This window comes from Accipiter gentilis, chromosome 20 (genome assembly GCF_929443795.1).
Source record: "Accipiter gentilis chromosome 20, bAccGen1.1, whole genome shotgun sequence".
In the NCBI taxonomy this organism is placed as follows: domain Eukaryota; kingdom Metazoa; phylum Chordata; class Aves; order Accipitriformes; family Accipitridae; genus Astur; species Astur gentilis.
In genome coordinates this window covers 20,905,373-20,927,580 of record NC_064899.1, presented here as the reverse complement: position 1 = coordinate 20,927,580, position 22,208 = coordinate 20,905,373, and the positions used below count along the sequence as shown (strand labels likewise).

At 39.0% G+C, this 22,208-nt stretch overlaps 1 protein-coding gene across 1 annotated transcript; it reads left to right on the top strand.

Annotated features, from left to right (window-relative positions):
• Window positions 1–796: 796 nt before the first annotated feature.
• DEK (DEK proto-oncogene) lies at window positions 797–21,697 on the top strand. The gene is made up of 11 exons (XM_049824176.1): window positions 797–1,018; window positions 2,918–3,064; window positions 5,425–5,526; window positions 6,022–6,131; window positions 8,823–8,917; window positions 11,587–11,707; window positions 12,844–13,026; window positions 16,111–16,243; window positions 18,533–18,681; window positions 20,015–20,083; window positions 21,020–21,697. The coding sequence occupies exons 2-11, from the start codon at window positions 2,929–2,931 to the stop codon at window positions 21,029–21,031; spliced, it is 1,110 nt and encodes a 369-aa protein (XP_049680133.1). The 5' UTR covers window positions 797–1,018; window positions 2,918–2,928; the 3' UTR covers window positions 21,032–21,697.
• The last annotated feature ends 511 nt before the right edge of the window (window positions 21,698–22,208 follow it).

Genomic DNA, 22,208 nt, shown 5'->3' with positions numbered 1-22,208 from the left:
ATCAGCGTGACATTCTTCTCATTCCCTCTCTCTTCTCACCCCTTTACCTGGTCCTTCCCAAAGTAAGGGCGACCTACCGAAGCTACTCACACTAGCCAAAAAGCTGCCCTCAGTACCGTGTGGCTTCGAGGCAGCCGCCGGCACTGGCTACTTCGGGGTACCTTCTTCTCCAACCTATTTGTCGAAGGCATGTTAAGGCCAGCCGGGCCTCCTCTCTGGTTTGAGGATGATGTCTTCAACTCTAGCAGGCCACAGCACGGGGAGCGGGCCTTTGCCCTTTCAGGGGCCGCCTGCGACCCCCACATTTCACAGGGGTTAAGGAGGAGACCTCGCTCTTTCAGCCCCGGCTCCTGTTTCTACGGCCACTTCTCCTCGGCCGGCCTCGGCCTGTCAGCGCCACCGCCGCCCTGCGCTTCCCCGGCCCCCGCAGCCGGAGGGAAACGCGGCCCTCAGGACGAGGCGGGAAACGGCGCTTTGAGGCAGCACCCGCGGAGCGCAACCAACCGGCGGGAACGGCGCGAGGCGGGGCGGGGCGGCCCCGCCCCTCCCTTTCCCCTCCTCAGCGGAGGCGGCGGCCCCGCCTACCCGCCGCGGGCGCCCCCCCGACGTCACCCGGCAGGGGCGGACCCGGCCGGCCGAGCGCACGTCACGCACATCCACACACCCCGCCACAACAACCCCTCCCTGCGCGCGCACCCGCCCCGCCCCGGCGGCCGCCTCCCCGCGCCGGCCGGGCTGCGGGCGCTGATTGGCCGCCGCCTTCCCGCTTCCTTCTCCCCGTCCGAGAACCCGCCATTTTGAAAACCTTGTTGATTCCGGGAGAGAGAGAGAGAGAGTGACCGACCGACCGACCGACGGACGGCGGGACGCGGAGCGCGCGCGTGTCGCTGTGCGCCAGGGCGCCCGGCCCCGCCCCCTCCCCCCGCCCTCTCCTTCCTCCGGTAACTGTCGCCTCCGGCTGCCGTTGCTGCCGCAGCCGCGCCCGAGGAAGGAGCCAGAAGCCGGGGTTCGAGCTGAGGTGGGTCCTGCCGCCATGGCCGTTAACGGCGCCCGAGAGCGCCTTCCCGCCCCGCCGCCCTCGGGCCGGGCCGGCGGGTGACGAGGCGAGATGAAGGGGGGGCGGGGGGGACACACGCAGTGTGCCGGGAGCGCTTGTCGCCGGCCGACCCACCGGCGGCCGCGGGGGGCCGCCTCCCTCCCTCCCTCCCTCCCTCCCTCCTTCCCTCCCTCCTTCCCTCTTTCCCTCTCAGGCCTCCGCCGGGCGGCGGGCTGCGTTTTCCGCCCGAGGTGTTTCCTGGGCGCTCCGTCCTGCCCTGCGGCGGCAGGCGGGCGGAACGGTCTGGCCGCCTGTTAGTTCGGGGAGGGGGACAGCGCTCGCCGCTGCCCCCGCCGCCCTTCTCCTTGGCCGCCGGCTCCTCCGGGCGCTACCCGGCGTCGTCCCTTTCCCCGGCCTTCGGCTCGCTAAGCCGGGAAGGGGACAGGTGGCGAGTCCGTGTCGGAAAAGTCCTGGGCGAGGGTGGGAGGTGCTGTTGTGCACAGTACCCTCCTCGGGGCGGCTTGCGAGATATTTCTCCTGGCCGAAAATACCCCCGGCTTCAGCCTTCCTAAAGGTGGGTCCCAGTACCCTCTTTCTCGAAGCAAGTCATTCTCACGGACCTGGTTGTTGAAAAGCTAAAAAAGTCTCTTACTTTCCTATTCCACTTCTGCTCCTGCTGAAAGGGGAAGTACTTTGCTTGCTTTTTCACTTGTGCAGACAAGGAAAATTCAGAGAGTAGTATCGTGAAAAAGCCGGACTACTTTTCTGTGTCAAGTGCAATACTGTTAGTAATACCCTGAGGGCAAAATTTTTTTTCCCCCGGTGATTTAGCAAAGAGGAGTAAACTTTCTTTTTTCCCTGACTCTTGGTAATGTAACTCGTGTTTTCTGTCATTTGGAGTGCTGCTGTTCTCTGGCACCTGCTAATGTTGCATATAAGCAGTTGATTTCATTTTGTTTATTGAGTCTGACCTCTTGCAGATAATGTTAGCTTTAATATCAGAAAAAGAAAGTGGTTAATCATGTGATTATTTTTTTTTTCCACAAGGGCTTATACAACTGCAGCTGTATTTTGTTCCGGATCTGTAAACAGTGAAAGATTTTGAAAGCTAGAATTTTTCTAAAGTGAACAGATATGGCTATCTTCCTTTGTTAGATAGACATTCTCTGTCAGTAGGGAAGTGGTACTCGCCAAAGTGAGATATTCTCAAGCTAACATTTAAGCCGCTTCAAATGCTAAGAAAAGACTCCTCTTAAATATGCTAAGTATGAACCATTTATTCCTTTTTTTTGTTGTAGGTCTGCAGATTAAAACCAAAAAGCATTTTCAAGCCCTAAGATGTCACAACTATTTGAATTCTGGAAGCAGTGTTAATTTTTTCCAAATTGCTCATAACTTTTATTTTTCATTTTTCTGTTCCTATTTCCCATCTAAATATGTAGCTTGTTTAACTTACTAGGAAACTTGTATGCATGGTTAACCATGATCAGAAATAACTATTCAGTTTATAATATGGTGCACTAAAGTTGTGATATCTTTAAACATTACAGTTCTTAATGGATAGCAGCATCAGCTGCTTTGAGCGGGTGTTTCCAAATACTTCACAAAGCAAGCTTGAAGGCTTGTGTGTGGAAAGAATTTATAACCTTTTAAACTCTTTTTAACCAGGCTAGTTGCAGAATGGATGGCAACTCCTCCTGAAAAATATTATGTATTGTGTGTATGCAAAATACATTAGTGTCTTAAAGAATGTGAATAATCACAATATGAGCACTGTGACATTAATTCTACCATACAAGAAGATTTTTTAAAAAGCAAGAATCCTCAGTTTTTCATGTATAATGCTATATTGATGATGGTTTCCCTGACTGCTTTTTACAGAACTCTACACCATGTCTTCTGTTGTTTCATCAAAAGAAGACACAATGTCATCTGAAAAAGCAGATGAGAAAAAACCTGAAACTGAAAACAAAGCTGAGGAAAGTGATGAAGATGAAGAAGAGGAGGAGGAGGAGGAGGAAGAAAAGGGTACTTGTTTTCCCACTGAATAAGTTGTCCTTTAAAAAATGCCAAGCTTACTGAATGCAGTCTCCTGTAATCTCAGCTAATTGTACAATTATTGTTTAGGAGATTCCATGGTACATCTATCTCATAGGTCATAAATCGCTTCCCAGTAGTCTATAATAGACAACACTAGAAACAGCGATGATGGTGTTCCTCAGGAAAGATTGAAGGAATTTCTGGCATCTTGGATTCCTATGCTAGGGTGGTGTTGTTGGTGGTGTTGTATAAACTTCTAGATGATTATAAGAGATAGCATCCTTTATCAAATTATTTGTATAAAAAAGCATATCCAAAAGAGAATCCTTTTTTGCCAGTAACACTCTGAAGTGATCCATGTTTGCAAAAGAGAGAAACTTGAGAAATCTGTGCTGTAGCTTTGGAAACAATACAGATGTCTTTGCTTAACTACTGTGAACTAAATTACTGGGTACCAGAATTTAATTATATTGGAGGAGGGATATTCTGTCTCACTAATTTTGTCAAAAATCATGGCGATATCATAGGATGAGCAAGCAAGGCAGGTTCTATGTTGTGGCATGTAATTGAAGAGGGTAGCCAAGGTATACAAGGTGTGATGAAGGAACTACTATACAAAAATGTTAATTGCCATCCTGAAGTCTCTAGGCACTGGTTTTGCAAATGAAAGCATCCATGGAAGTAGAGCTGCAGTATGGCACAGCGAAAACCAAGTCACTGATGGTCTTGGATTCTTAAAAGAGCTGAAGTCTGTCTTTAGAAAAGGTAGTAGAAAGAAAAGAGATTATGCTGTTTGGGAAACAATAGAGCAATTAGAATTAGATTTTTAGAAATAACTTTCTTGAGCACACACAAGTATGGTTTGCTCTGTTTTCAGCAGATACATGTCAAGTTTTGATTATGTTCATACAGATTTTGAAGGTGCTTTCGTATGTTAAAGCCAGGATAGCCCATCTGTTTAGCGCTAAGGATAGCTTGATTTGAGGTCAAGTGTTTTAGTATGAAGTGTTTAGGTGAAGGTTTGGGTTTTCCTTCTGACATGGTGTCATGTTTAACCCCAGCCAGCAATTAAGCACCACGCAGCTGCTCACTCACTTCCCCCCCACCCAGTGGGATGGGGGAGAGAATCGGGGGAAAAAGAAGTAAAACTTGTAGGTTGAGATAAGAACAGTTTAAGAGAACAGAAAGGAAGAAAATAATAATGATAATAACAACAATAATAAAATGACAATAATAATAATAAAAGAATTGGAATATACAAGACAAGTGACGCACAATGCAGTTGCTCACCACTTGCTGACTGATGCCCAGTTAGTTCCCAAGCAGCAATCCACCCCCTGGGCCAACTCCCCCCAGTTTATATACTGGGCATGACATCACATGGTATGGCATACCCCTTTGGCCAGTTTGGGTCAGCTGGCCTGGCTGTGTCCCCTTCCAACCTCTTGAGCCCCTCCAGCCTTCTTGCTAGCTGAGCATGAGAAGATGAAAAATCCTTGACTTAGTATAAACACTGCACACCACAACTGAAAACATCAGTATGTTATCAACATTCTTCTTATACTGAACCCAAAACACAACACTATATCAGCTACTAGAAAGAAATTAACTCTGTCCCAGCTGAAACCAGGAGATGTGGTATCATTAAAGTAGTGATGTGCAATGTATACATAAAACAATTTAAACGTATTCATTACTAAGCAGTACCAGAATTACTGGGAATGCTGTTGTAGTATTTGTGACACTCGTATTGTGCCCTGCAGAGTGCCACACTCCGTAGCCCTGGGAGGTGTAGTACAGTCCCACTGTGCTTGTGCTTCTGCCTTTCCTGCTGATAAGTGTGGGTCCTCCAGTCCAGTAGTGGGAAAAGAAAACATCTGCAGGCATGCTGGACTCTTCTTTTGCCCATCTGGGGGTAGTATTCTCCCTGAGAGAGCTCAAGTGGAGCTGTGCGTGTAGGGGCTGCAGCGTCCAGGAAAGAGACTACACAAACAATGTCAGTTCTGTACCTCAGAAAGGCAGTGAAGGGAGAGAAGGATGGGTTTCTGAAAATGCATAGTGCTCCATTGTGGGGTAAAGTCCTCTTTAGGAAATGCCCAGTCTTGTCTTCAGGGTTAAGTTGGGTACAGGATTGTGGTTAAGAACTAGACTCCTAGTTATATATATACAGCTCCATAGAATCCCGTTGACCTATTAGCCAAAGGTTTGAAAATGTCATAGTACCTGGTTATATCATCACCCATTTTTGGTTTGCAATTCAAAGATTCAGTGTTGTATTGCATGTCATTACAGTTGAATCTGCTCGTATAATGAAAAAATACTGTTTTTAAGGAAGCTGTCTTTTGCAGAAAAGAGTCTCATTGTTGAAGGAAAAAGAGAGAAGAAGAAGGTAGACCGACTGACCATGCAGGTGTCCTCATTGCAAAAGGAACCTTTTACAATTACACCGGGTAAGCTTGTACTCTCATGTAAGAATTTTGACTGTCGGGAATGATAATTAAACCTCTTAAAAGATCAAATTATTAATTTGTTGTAGATAAGACCTCATTTAAGAGTTGTGATCCATTTTTAAATAGTAAGGCTATTTAATTATATGAAAACCCTCTTTTATTCTGTAGCATCAATTTAAATCATAAAAGTTCTATAATGTTTAAACTTTCCTGGAATAGGATCTTCAGTACCTAGCCACCACTAAAAAAGGCAGAAGCAGCTAGAATAAAAAGAAATGTACCCTGGTCTAGGTGGTATCGAGTAAGGAAGATAAAGAGACTGTCAGGATGCCTAATTGATAGGAAAAGGCCTGCTTAATGTTTGATATATTATAATGTCTGATGCTATTCTGAAATAACTTTTTTGCTTTTTTAAAAACCACTAGATGTTTTGAAGTTACAAACATCGGTAAATATGAATGTGATAAATAGCGTAATTCATTTTAACTGTTTCAGGAAAAGGACAAAAACTCTGTGAAATTGAAAGGATACAATTCTTTCTGAGTAAAAAGAAGACAGATGAACTTAGGAACCTGCACAAACTCCTCTACAACAGGCCAGGCACTGTAAGAATTTAAAATCAAACTTGTATATCTACTAGTTCTCATGCATAGTGAAAATGTTCGTAGTATAGTTTTTTTACATTTGCACATGTGGATCTATTTCAAGTGTCATTTATTACAAGCTACTTAAAAAAAATGAATATTACAGGACCAATTAAGCAAGCTCATAATTTTTCTAACTCCTGTAAACTACTCTCCCTGTAAAAATCCTATGGAAAGGTGAATTGTAAGTCTGCTTGAATATAGATTTGTTTGTTTGTTCTTTTAATGGGAGAGAGGGATAGTTTAACTTATGAGGATGAGTTGGAAATAATTTATGGTTGAGGTGCTAAAAGCTGCTGACATGTGGATTATAGTCAAAATACTCCATGTAGTTATTTTGTTCAACATAGCTTTTTCTTAGTCCTTCTGTTTCTTTTATGTTTGAAACATATTGGGTTTTAATACATTGCTACTTACCTAGTTGCTTTCTCCTTTAGTTTGCACTAAGCAGTAAAAAGTAAAACTACATTATATGTAAAATCTTAATAGTGATTTTTGTCACATTTATCTAAGACAATTAAAATATTAGTTAAAAACTGGTATGCTCGCTTTTGTATTTAAGAATGAAACTTGAAGAAAATATAATAGCAAGTCTTTCTTGGAGCCCTTTATGTATCAGTGATTGTGCCTTAGATTTCAGAGTAAATATGACCCATTTTCCTTGCTAATAGAGGTAAAACAGATGTAGAGGAAATAAGGCATATTAAATTTTACTATTTCAATACACTTACCATATTTATAGGAATTTGTTTTTAGTCTCTTTGTGTATTTGGAAACTTGAACAACTAGCACAGAAACCAGGAACCGAATAGTACTAGTGCAGATGCATGCTAGCTGTAACATCTCAGACCACTGCTGCAAATGCAATGGTTGTTTAAATGGCAGAGGAAGATCTGTTGCCTCCAGTATTCAGAAAAAGAACAGTATATATTCATTAAAACTTACTTCTGTGAATTATGCTATTTTTTTCAGTATGGCAATAAACCAGACTAGAGAATTTCTGACTCGGTGCATGCAGAGTTTTGCAAACTTTTGGATTGTCCTGACGTAGAATTTAATTGTTGGATAGGAAAGGTACAAAACCAGAACCATGTAACTTTCTGATTTAACTGGCTTTACTGTGAAAGTCGTCAAACTGCATCCATTTACCCTTCATGAAACTGGTAATGCTTTACTACTGTATTTGGGTGGAGGTACTGGGATATCATTACCTCAGAATCCATCTTTCCCACTTTAGATTGGAGATCTGAGACATAACTGATTAAGAGACTGTATTGTTTATTGATTATGCAACACACTACTAAGAAACTAACAACTCAATTACACTGCTTTTAATAATTGATTTAGTGATCAATAATAAATAATCTAATAAACTAATAGACACATAACTATTCACAGTTTCATAATTACGTGCACATGATGTAATTGTAAATTGATACTTAACACTCCTAAATAATACTAACTAGACACAACTGCTGTTGAAATAAAGCTCTTGCCCTTCCCTCCTACACCACTTACTTCGTTGCAATTCTACCCCCACTTTGTCCTCCCACATTTAGTCTTTTGGACATAGACTTGTTGGAAAGTCCAGCTGGATTGCTGCAGTGTCCCAGTGGTTTGAGTGCAAAGATACGACAATATGTTTATTTGCTTGGACATATATATTGATATGGTTTCATCCAAAACTATACTTAATCAGAATTGTAGGGAACTCAGAATGCTGTTTAATATAGTGAAGATCAGATGTTGTCTTGTATGCACATTCTGTATGTGCTTTGGATCGTAGTTAACATTTTTAATAAAACATGCCAATACCATCTGCAAATTTTCTCTAGGTGCTGGACAAAGATAATTCTCTTTGGAAAAGGAGCTTAGCTTTGGTAAAATTATAAACTAACGGAGAAAGACCAGGAACAAAATTTGTAGAACTAGAAAGTGAGTTCAAATTATTCTTGCTAGTGTTAAAAAGAATTCAGAAGAACGAAAGATTTGGGGATGGTTTTTAACTTTTATTTTTGTAAAAGGAGATGGAGCAAAAACAAAGAATATATTTGGGATCTTGATGGGAGCAATTTTCCCATTATAGCGGCTGTTGCAATGAAAGTTCAACCCTGTTCAGACTGCAGGTATAATGGCAAAAGTTGTAAATTGGGTGGTATATAAATGCAAAAATCGATCATGCTAAATAAAAGGTTCAAAAGTACAATCATGATCTTGTGTAAGACTTTAGAAAAGCAAGTAAAGCAAATGTGCTTTAGCAGATTATATAGTAAAAATAAAATTCACTGTTCTATAACAATTCACATGGTACAAAGCATGCAACAGGCTTCATATGATCACAGTTGTGTAAACCTGTAAATAATCATGCAGTATGTTCTAAACAAGCTTGAAATGGCAGGTGATTTTACCTAGCAAGTTATTAGAAGGAATTAAAAGTATCAAGATGACAAGAACTTCGTTGTTGTAGTTATGCTGTCATGAGATAAATAAAGGCATAATCCATGTAGGTTATAACTTAAAGGGTATGACTTTTTGTCAACAGAAAGCTAAATGCTAGAATAGATTTTTATTGTATGAAAAGTTAACAAATGTAATTGGATGAAATCTTTTAAACTTCTTGCAATGGAAAGTAATCTGTGTGTTCTGTTCTAGGTTGCTTCCCTAAAGAAGAATGTGGGTCAGTTCAGCGGGTTCCCATTTGAAAAAGGAAGTGACCAATACAAAAAGAAGGAAGAAATGTTAAAAAAGTAATGATCTTTATTGCTACTTAACATAGCTTGACTCATGCTATACACTCCTTTTATTTTCAAAATTTTACTTCAGATTAAATTTAAACTTTAAGCTGAGTGGCTGTTTCCTGGAGCTCTATGATCTGTTTCTGAGCTCATTTTAATCACACAAATTGGTCTCTTAAGACAACTTGAAATGTGTTAAAAAGAGTTAAATTGTGAACACTTTATTCACAATTCCTACAGTCCTGGCTTTAACTGTTGCATGCTAACTATCAGATTCTTCTGCCAAGTGAGAGGAAGATGTTATTTCTCCAGGGCAAGCATAGTGTTGGGAATATATCGTGCTCTATTCATGGTGCAAACTTGCATCCTTCTATCCCTCAAAACCTCCTTCACAATCAAAGCCACTTCTGCTTATTGTATGTTAAACATACAGTCTTATTCCTAAAATTGGTCTAGCAACTAGTCTAGCAATTTTTTTTTTTTTTTAGCTTGGTTTTGACTGGACTGAAAGGGTTTAAAAATGTCCTTGCATATTTATGTAGCTAGTTGTAACAAATGAAAGAGCTAATAACTTCTACACAATTGATTCTAAATTGGTTTTTTTAGTGTCAGTTTGTTGATAGTAGAAAGGCTTCCAGAATCTGGAATTTGCAAATCTTCCTCAGATACGCACTTTTCTAGGAGTAGGCTTTGTCAAATACACAAGTCTACGAGACAAACTCTCTCAGGATGGGAGTTTTGACCGCTTCCCACTGATTTAATGGGATAATGTTTCCCCTTATCTGCAAAACGTGACAAAATGAAGTATTTTTGCACATTTTTTTCATATTTTCCATATGAAAGAACTGCTGGTTAAGTTTTGTTACCCTTCAGTCTTCAGCAAATATTCTGAAAACTGGTTGCATTGTCGCTCTTGTATCAAGGTACTAGGTGCTGTGTACTTGTGTTACTGTGGCAAGTTCTGCTGCTGTTCATAGCTATGTACGAAACACTGCTGATTAGATTATTAATTTACTCTGACTGCGTGGTTGATTTCTGCCCACACTGTACACTTGCATGTCATCATGTTTTAACAGCATTGAACAAGATAAAGGACAAAATTTACTTTGCAGAATCTTACTGCTCAGGTTATAAACTACAAAGAATGAGGTTTGAGGTTGCTGTGTGGATTAGAGTTCATGGATTTTCTAAGTTGAAACTACTTGCTATGGAAGTTATTGACTCAAAACTTGTGTGCACGTGTTTATTCCACACTTGAACTGCATTTTAATACTTGGTACATTATGTTTGCTGTTACCTGCAGATGTACCTTCAAAGCATTAAAAGTAAGAAAGGATTTGGGGAGTGGTACTTATTCTTTATATATACCAGTTCTAACTTAAGTTAAAATACAAGGACAAATGCCATGTGTAAGATAAATCATAAGGAATTTTAGTTAAAGCAGCAACAGAACCATAAAATCCTTAATTCGGTATATAAGGTCTTGAAAGTCTGAAACTAACTTTGATGCTATGTAGTTTTTAAATCCATTAACAAGTTAGGTGAGTTTTAACTCTATAGTATTATTGTCTCTTAAAATGCAAGAGACTGACTTTTGATTTTGCAGGAGTACCTTACAAGTATTCAGTGTATCCCCAAAAGCTAAACAGGAAGGCCTTATGCATGTTAAGATTGTACAGATTTTTTTATAACCTTGTCTAGAAAAATGATTGAAAGATTTTAGTTCATTGTTGGAAGGATGGTAGATGAACTATACTTTGAGGCAGGGAGATGCGCCAAACCAGTTAGGATTTTTTGTTCCCATGCCCTAAAACATGGGAGAACAAAGTTGTTCTGCCCCTTGGAAAGTCTGTAGGTCTAAAGGGACAGTCTGAAATTAAATGCTACTTTAGAGAAGTTGTAGGCCACCATGAAATAGTTGCACTGACTTTTAAATGAACAATGAAGAATAAGTTTCCTTTGACGTTGATTACCAGGAATAGCTATTAAACTTGTGAAAAGTGGTTGGACAATGAAATCCAGTTTTCGGGCAACATCGTACAAAATGAATGAAGAGGAAAGCATAAGCATGCAAAGGGAGGTAACAGGTAGAATAAGTAGGGGGCTTTTTGTTCTGTTTTTAAACTCTCATGAAGCTTGCATTCTGATGTCGTACCTTCACAGGATTTGACTCTTTCTTTCCACTTTTTTCAATACCGGTGGGACAAATGTTAAAGTGGAGTAAAGGGGGTGGATGTCAGAGTTTCTCTTAACCTTCTATCTTCATCAGAGGTACTTCCATAAAGGGGTAAGGAACCAGAGAAAAAAAAGGGAGGCCCCCTGCCCCCTTTGAGTTCAAGTCTTGTACCCACTAGGTTTATTTTCCAAGATTGATTCTTTCCAGTGTGGTAAATTGGGAGAGATTCTGGGGAATATTTTTTATTAAGATTCTATAACTTTTTTATATATATCCTACTTTACACACATGTGGATTTGGGAATTTTGTTTTATTTTGCTTTATGTAATGTGGTGGTGGTTCTTTGCTTAACTATGGATAAGACTGGAAACATAGCTAAGTGTATATATTCATGCCTATTGTCAGGTTGAAAATGCAAACCAGATAGCAGCTTCTATCAGTCAAATGTTGACTGATTGTTTAGGATATGATACTGAATCTTTTTTTCTTTTATTTTTCTCTCCAGATTTAGAAATGCAATGTTGAAAAGTATCTGTGAAGTTCTCGACTTGGAAAGATCAGGAGTTAATAGTGAGCTGGTAACCAGAATCTTAAACTTCTTAATGCACCCAAAATCTTCAGGCAAGGTGAGATGCAGGTTGTTATCCTTGTTTTTATAGCTCTGTTATGCAGCTGTCTGTATTGCTTATTATTTGCTTGTTATCAGTGGTGATAGAGTTACCGTTCTAACTTAGTGAAGTAGCAATGGCTTCTTGAAAGAGAGTAGTTCTACTTCTGCAGACATCCATAATGCAGTGAGGACTTAGACTATATGCTTACACATAAGTGCACCTGTTACACACTGTTAGCACACAAAAGTGAGGTGAATACATGAAGCCAATTAGAGGTATCCATACCCAAATACCCTAAGTAGCTTCTGCTTTGTGGGTGAATGGAGGGGAGGAGACATAGTATGTGAGCAGGAAAGAAAAAGAAGAAAAAAAGGTGTCAGAGCAAGGAAATAAAACATGAAAGAACAGGAAAATAAGCTGTCAGATGTTATGTGGGTATGCTACAAGTTGGCAAGTGTGATCACACTTGGTCATCACAAAACAGAATTTGTTGCAAGGCTAGGAAAACTTGCTTTAACTAGTATATGCTAGTACGCTAGATGAAGCTGCCAAGACTGCTAAACTCTATTACTAATCTTGGACCTTCCATTTTTGATCTAAAAGCAATACTTAAATAGTTGGACTGTTGCTCAGGAAATTAAATTTATTCCCAGCAAACACTGGTAGGTGATGTAAAGAAGGAGTCTGCATGTTATCTTAGGGACACTGGCACTGAGTGACAACAAAATGCAGTTTTGCATAAGACGTGACAGAATTCCTACCTTTAAGTCTTCTGAAGAGTTGTCAGCTAATTTGTTATCAGAAGAAAAAGCTTGCTTTTATGAGTTGGGAGGGCATAGGCAGGTAAAGGTTCCTTCTAGATTGTCCTTTCTTGCTTCCTTCCTTAACCCACAAGCCTTGAAATTTTATTTGGTTAGGGGAGTGGAAGGGGTGCTTGGCTTAGACTGAAATTTCATTTTACTCAGCTCCATCTCTGGAATTAATTTCTGCTTACTGCAAAATGTTAGGGCTTAAGTGTAGTACATAAAATAGTCCTGGGTTTTGTTATCAAGACTTAGAGACCTCTATATTTGTTTACTGTTCTTTCATGTGATTTGAAGGATATTTTTTAAATTCACTTTTGTATTCCTACTTGGATCCCTGTCTCTCAGCCATTGCCAAAGTCCAAAAAAACACCAAGCAAAGGTGGCAAAAAGGAACGCAGTAGCACTGGAACAACAAGAAAAGCAAAACGCACCAAGTGCCCAGAGATCTTGTCGGATGAATCCAGTAGCGAAGAAGATGAGAAGAAGGAAAAAGATGACTCTTCAGAAGAAAAAGAAAGTGAAGATGAGGTAATGAGGGGTTTTGTTTGTTTTTCAACATAGGGCTAAAAACATTTGTCTGTAATTTGTCATTATGTGGTTGTTATTGATTGGTAATTCTTGGAACACGCGGAGCTGGGGGTTAGTGATGTTTAACTGAATGAATGGTTTGAAAGAAAAGGGAAACCTCTGCAATTTATAAGAGATTTTCATAATTTCTTAGTGCATTAAAGTTAGAGAATCAGTAAGCTAAAAGGCAAAGATTCTGATTCTTGGATGCATATATGCACCTTATAAAACCATTTGCTATATGTCATTTTGGGGCAGCCAGGATTTCAAACGTCTTGTGGTGACTTTATTGTAATTTCATAAAAACTCCCAATATCTATATTTTTTTTTTCTCTGTAGGGTTTGATTGGATGCCTAGGGCTTAACGTTGAATTCAGTAGAGGTCCCTGACCTACCTGGCTGCATTGTGTTTGGATCTTGGTTCCATATTTCTCCTGGATTTTATGTCCTAATCGCTCTTTTAGGGTTCTGTGTCTTGGATCGCAAAGATAAAGTGAGCAACATAGTAAGCAGCCTTACAGAGATCTCTGCAATCTCCAAAGTGTTCTCATCTCGCTGTGTTTTCTGTTCTTCTGTTTTCTTTGAAGCTTCTTTTAGCCTTGCATAGTAGGAGAGAAATTAGATGATCTTTATATTTAAATAAATGCAAAATACCTTTCCCTGTGCATTCACTTTCAGCCCTGTACTTTGTCACAGAATAGACACAAAACATGGAGGGCCAGTACAAGTGTACAGGTGATTTGTGTACAAAGCATATACAGATTTGTCCATATGCCTGAAGCCTGGAAAAAAGAAATTAAAAGGAGCTACAGGCTCCATCTTATCCTATATTTTGATATAGATGGTACTGCCACCTTAGCCTTAATCAGACCACTGCAACAAACAGCGGTTAGTTGACTGATGGTGTCAGTGGAAATTCTTTATATAAATTATGGAACCTTTGGCTGTAATGTAAGACCATTATTTACTTGGGTTAAATTCTGTGTATGCAGTGGAAGTGTGACAGGCTGTTAAGTAAATAGTCTGAACTATAGAAAATAGTAACAAAAATCTTCTGTTGAAAAGCCAATTTATGTAACTTTAACAGTTTGTTTTGTCACTGTCATTTTGATAGGTGCTGGTTTTAATTTTAAAAGATGGTTCAAGGAAATTCCCTATGCCTCCATGAAACAAACTTAATTCTTGGTTTGCCTTTTTCTTTCCCCACAGAAGGCAAATTGAAAGAGGGCTGAAATACTAAAAGTTAATTTTATATTTGTTCATCTCTTCAGCAGAACAGTCTCCCTACTGTGAGGAGAGGAGGGAGAGGACTCCTGTCACTTTCAGAGGCAGGAGTTGTCTTTTAGAAAATTTTTCAAGAACTTGGTTATCTAAAAAAACCCAAACCTAACCCCCCCCAAAGAAACAAAAAAAATCCAACAAACAGAAAAACCTCATAGTAAACCCCATTGATCTAACTGGGTTTTCTTTGCCTTCTTTCAGAAGGTAGGAGTTAGATATGTCTGCCAGGCAATAGTTGAGTAGTCTGCAGTCTTTGGAAACTGAAGTTGACTTGCATGGAGTAAAAGCTTAATTATTACAAAAACACTAGTATGTCAAATTAGTTTGAATTTTAGGAAATGGTGAAATGGAAAATGTCTGCATTTGCACAGCTTTAAGATTGCAGTATTTAAAAAAAAAAGTAAGGTTTATGACACTCTTTAACGTACTACAGGTGGAAGGACATAGGCAGCAAATCTAGTTTGTTGCCCCAGCTCCGTTGGAATCTTAGGTATGGAGTGGCTGGAGTAGATTGTCCTCAGAGTTGCATGTCTCTCTTAATTGCAACTCTTTCCTTAAACAATACAAACAAAGAAAAAAAATCTTACAGTTACCTGGAAGCAAATGATACCTGAAATATTTTTGTGTGCTGGGGGAGTGTAATTTTATAAAAAACTGAAACGTGAGTGCCAGGTTTAATTTCTGACTTTGTAGCTGGTGGTGAAGCTTTAGCAGAAAATTGAAAGCTGAAAAGTTACAAACTACAAACATTTATTGAGAAATGGAGCCATCTTGAGTGTATTTTCTGAATTTCAATAGTGAAAGTCTTCATCCTTCATTTAACACTGCAGAGCAAGTGCAACTGTAACTGAGCAAGCCAATATAAATAAATATAATCTGATTTATTAAATATTAGTTTCATGAGTTGCACCAGGTACTAATGGCAGAAGCAGTTAAAAGTTATATGAGCTAATCTTAAGTGTTTAGATGTTGATAGTTTGCTCAGTTGACTACACTGCCATTTAAAATATAAATTAGAATTATGAATTTAGTAACTACTGTTAATTAATTTCTTTTGTTTCATGATGGTTTTTCTCTGAAGTATGGTTTATTCCTGGTCAATGTTCCATGTTTGCTTCTGTGAGGAAAGTTTTCAGCCTTGTCAGAAGTACTGTCTAAAGATTCTGCGTGTTGAGGACACATTTAATTGTGCCAAAAATGCAGTGCACTGATATGTGTATACTGTATGTATTTATGTTCCCAATTTCTTCTGTTGATGTTAACTTAATGCAATGATTTTGGGGGTTTACTAGTCACAATAATTGGCCAAATTATGGATTAGCTAATGTAGTTCTCCTCAGCTAGTGCAAAAAGAATTAGCCATGTGTAGTCTTAGAGAGCTATAGCATCTAGAAGTAATTGAATACAACATACCATGTCCTTGTTTAAAGGAACATCTTTAAAGTGACTTTATAAGCTAATTATAAGTAATTATGAATGGAAAGTTGTAGCACAACCAAACTACTGGTATAATCAAAAAGTTCTAGCTGTTTGAGCTTAAGAGTCCATGTAGAAGGACAATGTGAAATTTAAAAGAATGTAGGAATACTCTTTGTGGACATATTCCCCCTATGGTATAGGAGTAGAAATTGCTAGTAATATATAGTAATTAAATTTGCTGATTTAGTTTGTATTGACAGAAGGGATAATTTCCATTGTGGAAAAGATGTATGGACTGTTAGGATAGAAATCATCATTTTAATCTTCTGTTTTTCTTCTTTATAGCCCCCTAGAAAAGCATCTAAAAGAGAAAAATCTAAAAAGGTGACTTCCAAAACCAAGAAAGCTGTGAAGGGTGCGAATGTCAAGAAGGCAGATAGCAGCACTACTAAAAAAAATCAGAACAGTTCTAGAAAAGGTAAATGCCTTAAATCTTTCATCATACATTGTCTTGTAGCTTAACTGGCATGCTTATTAGAAAGGAAGCTTTTGCACCTAATTGTGAAAGAAAATAGAATTTGTTGAATTGTTGGCTTACTATTTCTTTCCTTGCAACAGTAATTAAAAAAAAAAAAAGTTCTTAGTTTGGGTATAGTTTATGTAATTTCTATTGTCTACATATATTTGCATATAAACTGAAAGTATCAGCCTAGTTCTTCATTCTGCTGGAAGAACGTTAGCAAAATTCTGTTGGTGCCTCTGTAGTGATTTCATGTGAATCTTACAATTGATCCGGTAGTATATATCATACTGTGTATCTTTGTTCAGCAGCTTAATGTGGTTTTTGTTAACATAGATATGGGTTCTACATGCATCCTGTTGCTATTGGTTTTCTCATATCTGACGATATGCATAAAAGTATACATACAATGAGTTTCTTATTACCTGTGCAAAGATCACAGCAGTGCAGGTGGGGACAGTAGTTTCTTTCTAAGCAGCTTTGCAGAGAAGGACCCGAGTAGGGGTTCTCACAGACAATGAGTTGAACCCAATTCAGCAGTGTGCCCTTGTGATAAGGAACACTGATGGCACTCTGCGTTCTTTCTGCAAGCGTGTAACCAGCAGGTTGAGGGAAGTGATTAGGACCCCCTATTCCGCACTTGTGAGCCTGCCTCGGGAGTGCCATGTCCAGCGTTGGGCTCCCTGGTACAAGACAGATGAGGACATACCGGAGCAAATACAGTGGAGGGTCACCAGTGTGGCCAGGGGGCTGGAGCACACGATGTAGGAGGGGAGGCAGAGAGAGCTGGGCTTGTTCAGCCTTAAGAAGAGACAGGTAAAGGGGGATCATACTGCAGTCTGCAACTACCAAATGAGAGAGGATGGGGAAGGCAGGGCCACGCTCTGCTTGGAGGTGCACAGTGAGAGGACGGGAGGCAACAGGCACAAGCTGACGCCAGGGAGGTTGCAATTACACGTTAGGGGAAGAAAAGCTTCACCGTGAGGATGGTCACAGAAACGGGGCCTGGAGGAGTTGTGGAATCCCCGTTGTTGAAGCTGTTCAGAACTCAACCTGGCAGGGCCCCGAGTGACCAGCTCCACGTTGGCCCTGTTCTGTAGTGGCTTAAACCAGATGATCTCCAGAGGTCCTTTCCCACCTTAAATTCTCTGGCACTCTCTAACAGCCATGTCTCTGTTACAATTGCAGTATCAGTTATTAATGCAGCATGTATCCATGCTGTAAACATACTTCACTTAATGCCAGCATTGGCACACGTATACTATAGCACAGACATCAGATTAATTACTCTGCTTGTCAGCATATTAAGAAAAGGAATGGTTAAACTCTTAGGCATGGAATTATGCTAAACTTCTTTCATATCCTTATTTCTCAGCAGAGTAAACTCACCTGTGCTGAACTCAGTGTATTTTCAGGTTGGCTGCTGGCAGTACTGATGTGGCTGACACTGTGTGTGTGTGTGTGTGTGTGTGTGTATGCTTTATTTTGTCATCAACATATATATATAAAAAAAAAATTACCTATGTGTTTTGCATATATGTTATGTAATATGTTCATAATTTACCCCTCCTGCATTTCTGTTTTGAGTGTATGTTCACAGTACACAAATCAAAATGTTAAGTAGGTCTTTCTGCAAGTTCATCATCTAGATTGTTTGGCATCTGCTCTGAATTTTGTCTTGTCGGCAGTAGAGGTACTGAGTGGATGTTGGAGTCATTCAGACTAATTTTTTTGCTGCTGGAAAAGACTGTAGGAGTGTCCTGTGCCTCTTCACTTAACTTCCTTTATGATTCTCTTATTTGCTGTCATGGTGTTCTGATAGCATGTTCATTAATACAGCACTGCAAAATTACAAGATCCTAGTGCACAGCGCTGCTGGGGGAAAAAAAATTCTGAACTCCTTTTAAAAAGCAGATAAGTACTTTTTTTAGGGCCATAATACCTCAATTTAGAATTGTTGTAATAAGCCTTTTTTTTAGTTTGATAGATTAATCTGTCCCATAGTTTCTAGGGTACATATTGATTTGTAAACTGATGGTTCATCAACAGTGATGCAGATTCATAAACAAATGTGGTACTGATAGCATTAGCTTTGTTTTTAAATGGAAGGTCTGGCAAGATGTCTATTTTAAGTGAGAACATCTGTATCAGATGTTTGGGGAAGGTTCTGATGGCTTCTGTTTTGGAGGAAGAAAGCAGACAAATAGAAAATCTTTTATTACAATTCAAATTATTCTTCATATTTAGAAAGTGAGTCTGAGGATAGTTCGGATGATGAACCTTTAATTAAAAAGCTGAAGAAACCACCCACAGATGAAGAACTTAAGGAAACTGTCAAGAACTTGTTGGCCAATGCAAACTTGGAGGAGGTCACAATGAAACAAATTTGCAAGGAGGTAAGCAAATATGATTTTGCAGTCTCTTTAGGCAGTGTTTTTTCTGTGAACTGACTTTTGTCTTCATTTCAGAAACAGAGGCTTGCACTCTGCACAGTGGTTCAGAAACAAAGTAGTTTTGCATTGATTTATTTACTTGCTAATAGCTGTAACAAGGAGAGCTTTAATCTTAAGATATGCAACAACGATACCCAATATTAGAAGGGAAATCTCCAAAGAAAAATCAGCTACATGGAAAGTAGCAGTAATACCTCCAAAACAACTGCCATGTCTTGAAGTGAAAATATTTGAGATGTTGAGTCGGTGCAGCAGCTTGCTGTTATCAAAAGGGCTGTATCCTGGTGTCTGTACATTTTCCGGCTCACCTTGCTCTCACTCTTCATATGTTCTCTTTAGGAGTCCATTCAACTCTATTCTATCAGCAAAAAATGAATAGGACTCAGCTGAGTTAGTGAGTTGAATCAATTCAGCAAGGAATCCATTAATTGTCAGGACAGGTGCCAGGAAGGGACTATGTGGCTGGAAAATGGAAAAGTGACCAAAACACAGACAATACTGTTACCTTGGTATTTTCTATTGTCAGTTAACTCATGTTTGTTTTCCTGGTACTTCCAAGAAGTTGTCTTGAGAAAATTAAACCAGAAGTTATTCTTATGAGAAAAATGCACGTTTATATTCTGTACAAACTTTTTGTCACGTGTTTAGTCATCCTAGAAGTCTGAAATTTGGTATACTGAAATAAAATACTCTTGCATTGGTTGTCAGTGTTGGCATCTGTTTTTTGTTTGTTTGGTCCTCTCCCACCCAGTTAACCAAAGAACAGTTGTAGAATAGCACTCAAATATGTTGACTCCCCTATTAGTCACTTGAAAGGATCACAATTGTACATATTACCAAAAAATAAATAAGCCTTGGGATTTGATATTTGTTTAGTTTCCTACACTAGTGCAGGGGTATCTGACTACTTAGAGAGCACATAAGACAAAGATGGGAGAATTCTTATTTGCTGGACATGCCAAGATAGACATTCCAATTTGTTGATGTGAAAAATTATAGTACCAGTTTAGTCAGTGACCAAACATTAAAAAGTACATGTATTTAAATATTTACGTGGTCAAAATAAGGACAGGAAAATAAGATTGTCACTTTCCATAATTAACAGAGGGCATTTTGGCAGTTGTAATACTGACTGTTTTGAATACAAAGTACCACACCAATTCTTGCCCTAACTTCATTTAAGCTCCTCCTATTCATACAATACATTGAATGAAAATAATTTGAGGTTTGTTTTGGTTTGGTTTTTTACTTTTTTTTTTCTTTTTTTTTTTTTTAGGTGTATGAAAACTATCCTAGTTATGATTTATCTGACAGGAAAGACTTCATTAAAAAAACAGTCAAAGAGGTAAAGACTTTATCATTTAGAAAACATTCTGGGTTGGGTTTTTTTTTCCTGCAGCCTATTAGAAAGTGGCATGGCATCTTCTTACACTAGTTTTAATAGACTCCTGTATATTGGAAGTTTAGTTTTCTGATAAACCTGAACTCTGGCTCTGAATTTTTTTTGTCTTTTGTATACCTCTTTCAAAAATAACTGCTTCAGACTCTTATTTTTTAGCATGCCACTACTACTCTTATGAATTTCTTTGGTAAGCAAAACTAAAATTAAAGCTATCATCATTTATGATGACTTTTAGTCTCTGAAAGCTGTGCATTGGCTTTAAATTACAGCGTTGGCTGCAAGGTGCACTGTAATTGATGCACTGACCACATACATTCATAGGTAACAACGCATGAGGTTGTATAAGCTCTGCAGACCTGCAAGCTCTGGCAACGAAAGAAGGGAAAGAGGACAGAGATGGATAGCTTTTCTCTGTATGCGCTCCTTATAGCACAGTTACAATGTTGCCTTTGAGTTTGCTGCACTGAAGATTAGGCCTAATCTAATGTACTCATGACAAAGGGTTTATTGTCCAGTCTGCGGTTGGTAATTTGTAAAAAAAATTTCAAGTTCAACTACTTTTGCTTGCCCCAAAACTAAAAATGGAACTAGAGAAGTGAGGTTCACTTAGTGGAGTTAATAAAGTAACTTTTCTTTCTCTTGTGGCTGCATTTGCAGATGTTGATATATGGCTATCTAGAAATAGTTGTGTCTGTCCTGTGCATACATGTGTCTCTATCAGCAAAGGCATAAGAGAGCAATTTGTCTGCTGTAGGGATGTTCTTGGTTTTTTGTGATAGCAAAAGTAGAGTGTATTTTCTTGATAGTCTGATGCAAGAGGAGAGGCTGTATGTAATTGGATTGAGAGAAAGGAGAAAACTAATACGCTTCTCTTTTCAGTTGATTTCATGATCTGATTTGACTGTGGGAAATGAAGATTCCTGGTTTTATGTTCCCATGGATTTGAAGATCTGATAGGCACCAGCAAAAGGGATGTGTCTTACCCTTGTGGTATTTAGTCAGAGCTGATTCTGCTGATCTAATGTTAAGAATGTTGATGTAAATTGCTTTGTGTATCTTTTTTTTTTAAAAAAAAAAAAAACAAAACAAAACTGCATTTGATGCAGGTTTTAGTTGAACATAAGTTTCGTGCATGGCAATAAATGTTCCCTTTTTTATAGTTTTTGTACATTTTGAATTGCTTTGTATAACTAGATTCATTAGAACCATCGTAGCTTTTTAGTGTGGATTACTAGCTTGCAGGAGGTTTTAAAATCAAGTAAGATGAAAGCTGCTTATCTGCACATATACATGCAGAGACTGGAATATTGCAGTATTGGTTATAAAGATATTTTGAATACATATCCATTCTGAAAATAACAAAGAGTTAGTCATATGTTAATGTCTTTTATATTCTGATACATTCTACAGATGCAGAATTATTCTAAATCTAGATTACTGTCTTGCATGTGTAGGCACTGAGAGAACTGTCAAAGCATGGTAACTAATTGGCATATAGATGTTATTTTTGTACTTTTAAAAGGCTTTCTGTTGTGTATATAAAGTTATTTCAGATTTCTTTTGTGCAAATCAGTTTTTTAATCTTGTTATCTTAGGTTTTAGGACATGAAATGTCAGTGTTCAGCAGTGAGGCTGTGATGATGGTATGCAGAAGTTTAATGAAACTACAAATGAGTTGAGGTTTTACGATGTTTGTCCCATCTTAACGTTGTACAGAAACTAAACTGTAGTTTTTATACTTAAGCTTTTCAGCATTTAACTTTGTACAAAAGACTACAGATACATTTGTTTCAATGGCTTGACAGTAAATAAAATCCCTCCAAAGGCTATAGGAAAATTTCTGAAGTTCACTTTGCAGAAAATCTTTTAGTGTCTTGACTTGATGGCCTAGCATCTCAGAAGTGGGTAGCCAAGATGTACAGCTGGGAGGCTCGATAGCTTTGGAAATCCACAGTGGGGCCTCTGAATCGGGCAGCACTGATGTGAGTGGTTAAGCTGTCTTCTGTATGGGAAAGCTCTTCTGAACCTGAGCCTTGGTGCCTCAACATGGACAATGGTACTTTTAAGC

Excerpts from the sequence above, each read along its gene's own strand:
- DEK (XM_049824176.1), top strand. The coding sequence starts at position 2,929 with ATGTCTTCTGTTGTTTCATCAAAAGAAGACACAATGTCATCTGAAAAA. Across the intron at positions 13,027-16,110 it reads AAAAAGAAAGTGAAGATGAG|CCCCCTAGAAAAGCATCTAA; the intron begins GTAATGAGGGGT and ends TCTTCTTTATAG. Across the intron at positions 16,244-18,532 it reads TCAGAACAGTTCTAGAAAAG|AAAGTGAGTCTGAGGATAGT; the intron begins GTAAATGCCTTA and ends CTTCATATTTAG.